We start from the raw sequence: 12,227 nt of genomic DNA, 5'->3' as shown, positions 1-12,227 counted from the left end.
ATATTTTTCACCCTTAGAGAGTTCCTGGTTGATTTGAGTGTGTTTGAGAAAGAAAATACTTTAAGAGATTACACTGAACAGCAAAAACTGTGGTGAGATTGACCAGAATATTACAAGACAGTATGGAGCTCAACGTTTCAAAATCGTCTTATTTGAGGGAGTGAAAATGTATCATAAGAATACCGGAAAAGCAAGGGTCAGTAATACCGAATCCCACTTTTCCATGACATTTTATGCATCAGTGCAATGCATGTTCTCAAATCACATAGTAGATGCTCTGGGCTAGAAGTACTGTGCAGGATAAAGGCAGCTAATCTAGGAAGGGACATGTCAACCAACGTGATGCCCATAAATTAGAAACGTTACATCTGATTTTTTTGAAGAGAGAGGAGTTATTTGAGAGCTACATCTAGACTGTAAGGTACATGTAGGTTTCAAATCGACAGCTCTTCGGTTTCAGTTTACAAGATGACATGCAGCAGTTTGCCTAGCTACACCATGTGAATCTTTCGGAAATCTCTGTACCTCTGACTTATCAATTGGCCACTACTTTCTTACTTGTTTTAAGTTCAATTGTGAAGAAGTATTCATATTTAATAGAGAAGAAGAGCAGCATTACAATTATCTTAATCCTCATGTCTGTCAAGCTAGAGGAAGACCCAGATGTCTTCAAATTAACCTCTCAGACAAATTTGCAGAGCCTCAATCTCTGCTCTGGAGCAGACAGAATACACTCCTAGATGAATAGGAAGTCTCTTCCAATCATTCCAAACACAAAGCAAGTTTTCCTTGTTCAAATATGTAGTCTGGATGATCAAGGCTAACTGTCACTTCTTGGAATTACTGATGTGCCAATCTGTTTGTTACCAGAGGAATCCCAAAATGCCAGATTCAATTGCTTGACGGAATGATTCACTATTTCTTCTTCTTGTTCTTTTTCACCAACTTTTCCCACTGCTTCGCAGCAGTGGTAGTTAACCTGATCCCTCCTAGTCACTAGTGGGCGTGCCAGCCTGCATGGTGGGTGCCTGAGGTTTTAAAGACATTTTCTTTAGGTTTTCATAAAATTTTGACAAAGTATATGGTAAGTGATTATTATTATTATTATTATTATTATTATTATTATTATTATTATTATTATATGCTTTAATTTGCTGCAGTTCTGCTTTATGAATTTTATCAAGTTACTTTCTTACCTTATAAATCACCTGAACTGTGGAACCGGTAGTCGGTCATAAAATTTTACTTCTGACAGAACTTCAAAATGGGGCAGCAGTTTAAAAATGATTGACTACCTCTGCTCCACTAGGTTGATTTTTTTTTACTGGTTTAGCAATATTAGTGACAGCTGACAGTCTGTAAGAACAGACACAATAAGGTGATGACAGCCAATGATCCCTACAGGGCAGATGCACATCGAACTCTAACTCTTACGGGAATCGGTGAAATGTTCTGAGTAATGAGGCTAATGAGCAGGGGCTGGATCTGGGTCTGGGTCTGACGGGAGGCGTGCAGTTGTGGTGAGCACTGTGCCTGGATGGCGTAGTGGTCAGCAAAACTGCTTAGTAAGGAGGAGACTCGTGTTCGAATCCCGGTCAGCACAAATTTTCAACTAGCCTCACTGATATAAATTAGCACCAACAGGCAGCTAATGTCCAATTCCCTTTTGTCTCTATTCACTGTGGGTGCAGGATCAAAATGGTGTCTGTTCTTTAGGTCATGTCCAAAAGGACAGACATCACATATACTGTCAGTTTCAGTTCAACTAAACAAGTCATCTATAGATCAATATCCAGCTTATCCTCACTGAAAGTATTCACATAAAAACGCTAGTCTAAATGAGTGAGAAATGACTTAGCATTTTAACACATCAAAGAAGAGGTTGTGAAACCAGCTGAGCTTATGAAACTGACATTTTACTGCACTGACAACTGGAAGGAGTGTATTTATCAACTTTCCCATAGTTTTTTCTTCATGCAAGTCGATTCTACTTTGTTGTAAGAGTGCATCTTCCTCAGGAAGTATCCCTTGTACTCTCAGTGTCTATAAAAATACCCCTCCGTATACTGACACATTTAAACAAACTTTCATTCATTCTGTGTCTTTGATTCCATTTGGCTCTAAGTACCAGCAGCTGATTTCACTGTTGTTATTTCCAGAGCACTTTGTCAGTATCTGCAGCTTATCAGTGACTGTACCTCACTCATTAAAATTTATTCTACAGTTTATGGAGAGTTATGCGGGAAGAACTTTACTGGACATGCCAGCTGCCAGAAACTTAATTCATGGGTTGCAACTGCACAATGAACAAGAGCTGCCTCACACTGTTTTTAGTTTTATGAAGTAAAAGTTACATCTGAGACAAATAGCATATTGCATCCAAGTAGGTTGTGGCTGTTAAAAATTACTTTGAATACACTTCTCCCTCTAACAGCAGTACAGAGCAAGACATTTGTAGCAATCCATTTACAGAATCACATAAAACACAGCAATAGCAGAATGTAACCATCAGAATGGAGATGAATGACAGTCTCAGTTTCCTAAACATCAACAGATAAAAATAAGAATATATCAGTTACAGGACACAGACTGCCAATTTGACATTGTTAGTTCAAACAGTCTGAATCCTCAGGAATAGCTAAACAGAGACAGACACGTGAGGTAATAATGTAGAGGTACTCACAGACAATCGGACTCTGATAAACACAACAAAAGATCAACAGCTACACACCAGTTTATTTACCTGCAAGTGTTCGAGCAGAGCAGTGCTCGTTTCAAACTGAACATCACAGTCCGACCACTGGCAAACTACGGCATCCTGTGCATCCAGTTGAGTGGGTGCCTTGCTGCACTCTGCTGCTGGGAAACGTATAGTCCTGGGCACAGAGAGGATAGGTGAAGATAGTGACGGTTTGGAGCAGGACGTGGGACCAGACGGTGAGACGACTAGGTGAAGACTGTTGCCATCTGCAACAGACGGGGCTTCCGTCTCTAGAGGTGGCGAGGTCACTGTGGACCCACTACAATCCACCGTCGGGGGACGCGCTGGGGATTCCGCAGGAAGGGGTGGTGGCGGGTCCCAGTAGAGAGTTCAACTTCTGTGCAGAGGAAGACACGCGCCGGCACGCTGCCCCCACGGGACCCGACGCCTCTTCTAGGACACCCTTGCGTCCCTCACGAGCGTCGGTCACTCTCCGGGACATTGTCACGGCACCCGCTTTTGCGGCCAGTGCCACCAGTTCCTTCTTGGCACCATTTACAGGTTTGGCCTGCGTCTTGAAGTACTCCGTGATCTTGCCCTGCTGACGAGCAGCTACAGCTGCCGCTTTGCAGCAGCGTTTGCCGTGCAGGAGAGGAGTGTGATGGAGCTCCACCTTCAGGCGTTTGTGCGAGGGCGAGGGCGACCGGGAGGCAGCCACGGACGTGGTGGAACGCCGGTGTACGACGGTGGTGGCCGGTGCGGGGGCGGCCAACAGTGGAGGCGGGGGCGGTGGCGGGCCACGTTCTTCCTCCTCGGCGTTGCCCCCGGCCCAAGACCAGGGACCCGAGTCTCGCTCCCGCTCACCCTCTGAAGGCACATTGGGAGCCATCTGCGAGGCTGTAGACCAGGTGCGTTGGTTCTGCGGATGCTGTTGCTGCCTCCTCTGCTGCTGGAGCTGGTCGTCACCACTCTCCGAGTTAGAGGACGAGTGTGTGGAGGAGGCGGGGCTGTACGGCGAGCAAGGCTCTGTTATATCACTGGTGCCGCTGCTGGATGACGAAGCCGAGCAGTCCGTGCAGCTCAGCGTCGCCACGCCACTGAAACAAAGAGGCATCGAGTTGACAGATTATTGGTAAACCTGTTGGATCTGAACAGACATGTGAGTAAGCTTAATTTCTTACAACAACATGATTTTGTAGACTCAGCATAAAGAAGTGCTGGTGTTTTCAGCAGGACTGTAATAAAAGAACTGCATCCTAATTGACAAAGATGAATTACAGTGTGGAAGACGAAGAAATAGTTATCCTGTAAGCGACTGATCATATCTACAATACTTGGCTTTGTAAAAAGCTGTCTGTTTGGGAACTGGCATCTTTTGCAAGTCTGGAACTATGATGTGCTTATACCAGGTTTTCATGTAATTCTGTCCAATTCATTTGGCACACACCGGCGAATTGGCTAATGCTGTGCTGTGTTTTCAGAGCTAACAGAGTAGATAAGAAGAAAACACTGATGGAGTACATCATTTTAGTTCCGTAACACCCCACCCGAAGACAAGCTCTCGCTGTGCACATACATGGATGGAACTCTGGTACGATTAAATAACCGCGCAGCAGTCCCTTGAAGGACATTAATGAACCAGTGGAAATGTTAATTGGGGGGGGGGGGGGGGTGGGTGTCCTTCCAAATGTGGGTATGACTAAGCTCCCCAAAAATACTGCTCTACTGTGTTACTCTCGACTACTGAGTTCAATCATGGGAGTGTGAATTAGTGGCTTAGTGCACGGATCGATGTGTCATTGATACTAATATTATCTTGCTGTTCCAAAAACAGAATTTTTATCTCCAACTGCACGCAGTAAACATCATTATTCGTGATTGGGGCATTTTACGTTAAAAATATGGATGAATCAGTCAAAGTGTAACAGCAGCTCTTCAGTAGGCTGCCAACGTCCAAGTAGAGAGCCTTTCTGGTCATCCCTACCACTGTTCCAAATCCGGAATCAATTTCTGTAGTTATTCTTTGTCATATATTGGCAATAACAATAATAGTAGTAGTAGTAGTAGTAGTAGTAGTAGTAGTAGAAATAGTAGAAATGATTTCACACCTTATTGGAGTGGTGACAGATTCTCAGAAAATGTAATTTTTGTTTATATACTTTGCGAAAAATCTGGAAATCTTTTGCTTTCACTAACAAACAGGGCAGCAAGATACGAGCCTTGACTGAGGACAAAGTTGTCCCTATTCGCTTATAGCAAAACTGCCATTGCTCAGGTTGTCTACTTGTGGCGCACACCATTGACATATTGTTGCTTAAGTGCATCTTTTAGGCATCAGCTATCATTTGGCCCATTTCGTTAAACATATGACACAGTTCCTGTTCACCGACTCTTCACTTTTAGTGGTTTCTCCTACATCTTCAGCAAACTTTTGTGTCCTTAACAAACGCCTCTTACATCGTGATAATCCTGTTTCCGTCACTGCCTCCACTATATTGTATGAATTAAATAAATAAATAACAATTCTGACAATGAGCAACCCTGTCATGTATCTTTTTCTGATTTTTGTGTCTTATCATCCTGTCAGCATTGACTACTCGAGTTTGCTTCGTAACGATACCACAACAGTTCAAATCGTCAACTTCATATTCAGCACAAGAGACGTGCTGACGACCTTTGACCACAGCAGCATGTGTATGGTTGCGAACACCACAACAAGGATTGGAGAACTACGAAACTCGAGCGGGTGTGAAGTTACCACGCCTCGCGTTTAAGCAATCAGTACGAGTGGAACCAAGGTCACGGCCGCGTCCCCAGAACATGGTATCTGTAACAGCGGGGCGGTAGTGGGAGCCAGAGATGGTAGCGGCAGCTATGCGGAGGTCAATAAACTCAACTAAAGGTCACATGCATTGTTAAGGTCCTTGAACTATCTTTCGCGGGGAGCGGAGGCACGGCAACGACGGCGGCAAGGCTTAGGAAGGGAGGGCAGCTGAAGCCGAGTGGTGGGGGCGGCGACAGCTGATGGTGGGGGACCCGGCCGGTGGCGCCGCGCGCGGCGGCAAACTGAACCGGCAGAGGTTACCGAATCGTTATGTAGCAGCCGGGCCGAGGCCTTGAACGCTATTTGCATCCGTGCGGAGGGGCGAGAGGGGAGGGGGCGCTGTGTTTGGGCTGGTGTGGCGGCTAGTCGGGAAGTGGGCCGAACACGAGGCGCTCGCGCCCGCTCCCACGGCGACGACACCTGCCGGCGCCATATTACAGTAGCCGCGGGCCGACAGCCGGACGTCATCTCGCACTCCGCCACATTATGATGACAGCAAATGCGTTTGCTTCACGTATGCGAAAAAGGTTAACAGTAGAAAGTTACGTATTACCTGTACGGGAGGAGATGAACAACAATTAACAAAGCGGATGTATTTGTCAGTGTAGCGTAAAGCGGAACAGCAATAGCCCTCAAAGACAAGGGCTTAATCATTGACCTGGAAACAGCTCGCTTTTACTATTACTGTGATTCGGATAAGGAACACACAAACAGCGACGCTCAAGAGAAGGAATAAAGCAAAATCGGATGAAGCTACGCCCTCACCGTGAGGTGACAAAAGTCATGGGATACCTCTAATCCGTAACTCGCGAGGTGACTCTTCTGTATCGTATAACACAACATGGAGTCTCTGGGACCCATGTGTTTAAACCGAGGTTGAAGGCAAAAATCATATGAAATTTATAATTTATGCTATATAACATTTATTTTCACAATTATTTAAGTATTGTTTAAATGCTTCTAGTTTATTTTATTGCACTAAACAAACCTGCGGCATTTTAATAATTATCACACAAAAGCACATAATTTTGTGTGGTTATTTTAAATAGTACACATAAATAGACTGTTAGGGGTACTGAATTCTACATTCTGAAAAATTATACAATCTCTGTAGCAAATAAATTTCCATACAGAACTCAATTCCAGGGTTTAAATTTGCGCATAAAGATTCCATCCGATAGCTAGAAAAATAAACACTGTCAAATTCACATGGGTTGCTGGGAACTACATTCTTATTACCACTCAGAACACACTCGATTTAAACAGACACGAAGTATTTCATTGAAGAAACAGACAGATCCCCATCACAACTTTCCTGAATTTTCTTCCTCTCAATGATACTCTTGTTCGATAGCAGAACTGGAATCACTGGCTAATGTAAAATCTTCATTTTTTCGTATATTTCTCGATCTATATTACAGACACCTTCCTCCACGGACCGACTAACAATTTCATCAAACTCGTGAAAGTTAAAACTGACAAATTCGTGTGAACACATTGAGCTATACGGTACCGTACTGAAGAAAATAGGTACGTAGCTCACGAGTCTAGGAGACTCCAACACCTATCAGTAACACGTGTCAACAATAAACAGATGGCGATAGCGAAAGCGACAGCAAAAACATCGTAGGCTTGGCAATTTAAGATGGGTAGGGGTAGTATAGAAGCATTCCATCACAACTGGCCTTTGAGAGCACGCGGGTCTGAGAGAGCACACCTCGTAAGGGGTACTACCGTGTCGGAAGTCCTTTTGCGCGGCACAGTACGGCTACTCGATGTGGAATGGACTTCACAAGTCGTTAGAAGTCCCTTACAAAAATATTCAGCCATGCTCTCCCTCTACAGCCCTCCATAATAGGGAAAGTGTTGCCGCAGCAGGATGTAGTGCACGAACTAATCTCCCGATTTTGTCCAATAAATGTTCGATCGGATTCATGTCGGGTGGCCAGATCATACGCTCGAGTTGTCCAGATTGTTCTTCGAACCAATCGCGAACAATTTTAGCCCTGTGACTGGCGCATTGTCATCCATAAAAATTCCATCATTGTTTGGGAACTTCCGTAGTTGTTTGGGAACGAAGTCCATGAATGGCTGCAAAGGGTCTCAAAGTGGCCGAACATAATCTGAGGATCCAGTCTATTCCATGTAAACACAGCCCACACCACCCGCCTGCACAGTGGCTTGTTGACAACCCGGGTCCATGGCTTCTTACAAGGGAACCTCCCCATCGCATCCCCCTCAGATTTAGTTATAAGTTGGCACAGTGGATAGGCCTTGAAAAACTGAACACAGATCGATCGAGAAAACAGGAAGAAGTTGCGTGGAACTATGAAAAAAAAATAAGCAAAATATACAAACTGAGTAGTCCATGTGCAAGATATGCAGCATCAAGGATAGTTTAAGTTCAGGAGCGCCGTGGTCCTGCGGTTAGCGGGAGCAGCTGTGGAAGGGGAGGTTCTTGGTTCAAGTTTTCCCTCGAGTAATTAAAAGTTTAATTTTTTATTTTCAGACAATTATTATCTGTCCGTCTGTTGTTGCAGTTTATGTGACAAACTCTTATGTTTTCATCACTTTTTGGGAGTGATTATCACATCCACAAGAAACCTAAATCGGGCAAGGTAGAAGAATCTTTTTACCCATTCGCCAAGTGTACAAGTTAGGTGGGTCGACAACATATTCCTGTCATGTGACGCACATGCCGTCACCAGTGTCGTACAGAATATATCAGACGTGTTTTCCTGTGGAGCAATCGGTTGACCTATGATCTTGCGGTCAAATGTTTTCGGTTCCCATTGGAGAGGCACGTCCTTTCGTCTACTAATCGCACGGTTTTGCGGTGCGGTCGCAAAACACAGACACTAAACGTATTACAGGGAACAGAGACGTCAATGAACGAACGGACAGATCATAACTTTGCGAAAATAAAGAAAGTAGAATTTTCACCTAAGGGAAGACTTGAACCAAGGACCTTAGATTCCGCAGCTGCTCACGCTAACCACGGGACCATAGCACTCCTCAGTTTACGCTCTCCTTGATATCTCTTATCTTGCTCATGGACCACTCAGTTTCTACATTTTGCTTATTTTTTTCATAGTTCCACACAACTTCTTCCTGTTTTCTCGATTGATCTGTGTTCAGTTTTTCAAGACCTATCCACTGTGCCAACCTATAACTAAATCTGAGGAGGGTGCGATGGGAAGGTTCCCTTGTTAGGATCTGCGCGACACTTACACTCCCATCAGTTCGTTACTCATGTGAGCAGGCCACGGTTTTCCGGTCGTCTGGGTCCAACCGATTTGGTCACGAGCCCAGGTAAGGCGCTACAGGCTATGCCGTGCTGTTAACAAAGGCACGCGCGTCGGTCGTCTGCTGCAAAAGCCTACCAACGCCAAATACTGCCGCACTGTCCCAACGGATACCTTCACTAACACCTCCAAGGAAAAATGTTTGCGGTTGCCGCAAATCGACAGCAACGAATGTTTTTTCAGGGGTCCAAAAATATGAAAATCACATGGGGAGATATCTGAACTGAATGGGGATGTGGAAAGCCTTTCCAACAAATCCTCTGCGGCTACTCAAAAATATCTTGACAACTTGACCGTGGCCGTAGATGTGCTTCGGACCACGAGGCGCTAGTCTGGGTACAATCGTGGGCAACCACAAACAGTTTTATCCATGAAGGTATTGGCCGTCTTGTCTCACAGTGGAATAAATTTATCAACAAATGGCTCCAATGGCTCTGAGCACTATGGGACTTAACATCTATGGTCATCAGTCCCCTAGAACTTAGAACCACTTAAACGTGACTAACTTAAGGACAGCACACAACATCCAGTCATCACGAGGCAGAGAAAATCCCTGACCCCGCCGGGAATCGAAATTTATTAAGTTATGGCAATTACTTTACAAATAACAGTTTAAAGTAGTTTTTTCCACCTGTATCGTTTCCATATGACTACCCCTTATACACGCGTATATATTTTTTGTGGCATTTGAAAGGTTCTTCTCAGAGAACTTCAACGACGTAACATGTGTGGGACTTTATTAAATAGCATCAAGATGACAGCGCCTCAAACCACTGTCCATCCGCCAGGAGAAGAGTTCCACGGACGTCTGCTCGGTTATTCCAAATGCAAGCAAACACGTAGATCAGTCAGAGTTCGTGTATTTATGACAGCTGTCGTGAGTGCTCACAATGTTTACACAGCATTGCTACGCGCTATAAAGGGATTCCGGAGAAACAATACTGCACGATGAATTTCATCTCGAGTTAAAGGCATTTCATGCCTTTAAAACTCTACAGTGTCTCCTAGAGAACACCTCTCTTTAATTTTCGCCACAGATTAAATACAAAAATGTAAGTCTGGTGAGTGTGCAGACCATTTTGCGTTTCCCAAACGACCGTTCCAAAGCTCTCCAGATGTCCAAATGTTCTGTTAAGAGGGTTTGTCATCACATTTGCTGAAAGGGAGTGTCAACAGTCGTGTTGGTACCACACTGACGGCCTTATGTCCAGTAGGATTTCTTCCACTAACTGCGGCAGCAGCATTTTTGAAGTCACTGTCATGAAGCTGTAGGTGCAGTGAAATGTGAGGAGGATGAAATGCGACCGAATGTAACGCTCGCACAACACTCGTTTGGTTCGTCTCTCGCGCATTTCCGAGATGTCTCTTAGTGACATTTGCATAGCGTGTTACTGCTGCTAAAATGTTAGTTTCGTTTCTTTCGTCAATGGCTCTACTTTTTCCTTGACGTATTTCATTCTCCGCATTTCCAATTGCTGGATTTTCTTTTTATAGTGTTTGCAAAGACGGATCGATGTTCACTTTTTCGACTGTCTTGTACGATAAGAATGCATAAATGGCTTCGCGAGCAAGTTGCGTTATTGTTAGAACCGCAGAACACTGATGGGCTTCTAGCACAAAGGTAAACACAAGAACCATACCCCAGTTTAGTGTTTGCTTACATTTGGTGTAATAGTGCAAACCTCTTCTCATTACGGCGGGACAGTGGTTTGCGGCGTTGTTGTCTTTGATAATATTTGATTAACTCCTATACAAGTAACTTGTCTTAATTCGCCGACTATGGACGATTAAAATAACTTGCTAACGTTGAGAAAGTCTCCACACTGTTCGCTATAACTGTGCTAAAACTGTAACTCGATGTAGTTATTCATTCTGAACGTATTTGGGGTGATCTGTCGTAGCTGCCTCACACTATGTTTGGGCTGTTGATAAGATAGCGATTTATCGACGTTTCCCCAAAAATATCTATACATATGGGCAACATTTTCACCTAATACATGGATAACGAAATGGCAATATCGTGTGCAGATATTTTCTTTTTCGCAATTTTTGGGAAATATTTGAAATTTTAGTAGGACACAATTTTAATTTCACTGTGTGAAAGCGTCTTACCACTTTTTGAGCTTTCGTCAGGTCCAGTCTCTTTCTTTGACTGAACAAAGTATAGGCAGTACAAAGTAGTAGTCCGCATGCACTGGGGGGGAGGGGGCGGTGTGAATGGAATGACAAAACTTTCGATGTGAAGAAATTTCACACCAGCTGTGCTATTTCTTCACATCGGCATTCTTCAAAATCAGTTGCTGAAAAAATATGAACGACAAGATTAGTCTTTGCGGTGGGCGGATACGTGTGAAGGGAAATAACGATGTAATAGGCGCTCGGCGCTAACAATGTAACATTTTAGGTTCACCGCGCAATTTTGACGCTACAACTGCGAGGTCGCTAGGGATTTGATGGTTCAAATGGCTCCAAGCACTATGGCACTTAGCATCTGAGGTCGTCAGTCCACTCGACTTAGAACTACTTAAACCTAACTAACCTAAGAATATCACACCCATCTATGCCCGAGGCAGGATTCGAACCCGCGTAGACTTTAAAAAAAAAAAATTACAGGGAAGTCGACATGAAGTGTTCTGGACAAATCCGACATGTGATGAAACCGAACAACGGATCCATCGTACACCTTTTATTATGCCACTTACACGCAGTTACCATTGTTAGCAAAATGGTTATCGCCCACCTTTCAATTCTTGCTCAAAGGGGGATAAGCAGGCTGCTACCTTGTTGATATACAGAGTATCTAATAATAAACATCGATACATCGGACTCCTGATATTATAAAAATATATCAGCAGTCCTACCCTGTATACTGCAAAACTGTCATTAAACCAGTTGGCGATACCGACCGCACTACTTAAAGCTTAGGGTGTGGCAATACACGCAATTTCTGACTGGTTGATTGTCTCCGATACTGTTTGCTTGGCACACGTTCGAGAGCGACATCGGATGTGACCCAAGAAAGCCAAACAGGGCAGTATGATAAATGATAAACCATTTTCCACTTACTATGCTGTTGGGTACAAGAAAGCATCGTCGTCGAATGACTGGAAATTCAATGAAAAGGCATGTGCACAGTGAAGCGTGTTATTTCAAATATGATTACTGCTTATTTTTAAAAGGAGAATCTAAATCAACAGTCCCAATCAAAGTGTTGCAGCGACATTGCAAAAACAGGTCGCACAGGAAATGAAAGCCAAAATAAAATGCACAGTTTATTGAAATCGCCGAGAATAACGTAAAGAAAACCGACAGCAAACCTGTCATTATGGACTGTTTAGAGAAATCTAAAACCGATGGAGGACGACTAGTTTACTTTTTTGTTGCAGATGAGTTTCAT

General features: G+C 43.9%; 1 protein-coding gene across 1 annotated transcript in view; it reads right to left on the bottom strand.

Annotated features, from left to right (window-relative positions):
• LOC124606561 (zinc finger protein aebp2) overlaps positions 1–12,227 on the bottom strand; it is a gene marked incomplete in the record, with an annotated part of 76,274 nt that overhangs the window by 33,201 nt on the left and 30,846 nt on the right. Inside the window, 2 exon segments of the mRNA XM_047138544.1 lie at positions 2,744–3,036; positions 3,038–3,798. Of these exon segments, the coding sequence (XP_046994500.1) occupies positions 2,744–3,036; positions 3,038–3,798 (1,054 nt within the window).

Source organism: Schistocerca americana, chromosome 3, assembly GCF_021461395.2.
Source record: "Schistocerca americana isolate TAMUIC-IGC-003095 chromosome 3, iqSchAmer2.1, whole genome shotgun sequence".
In the NCBI taxonomy this organism is placed as follows: Eukaryota; Metazoa; Arthropoda; class Insecta; order Orthoptera; family Acrididae; genus Schistocerca; species Schistocerca americana.
The sequence above is the reverse complement of the archived record's forward strand: the minus strand, read 5'-3'. Positions and strand labels throughout refer to the sequence as shown.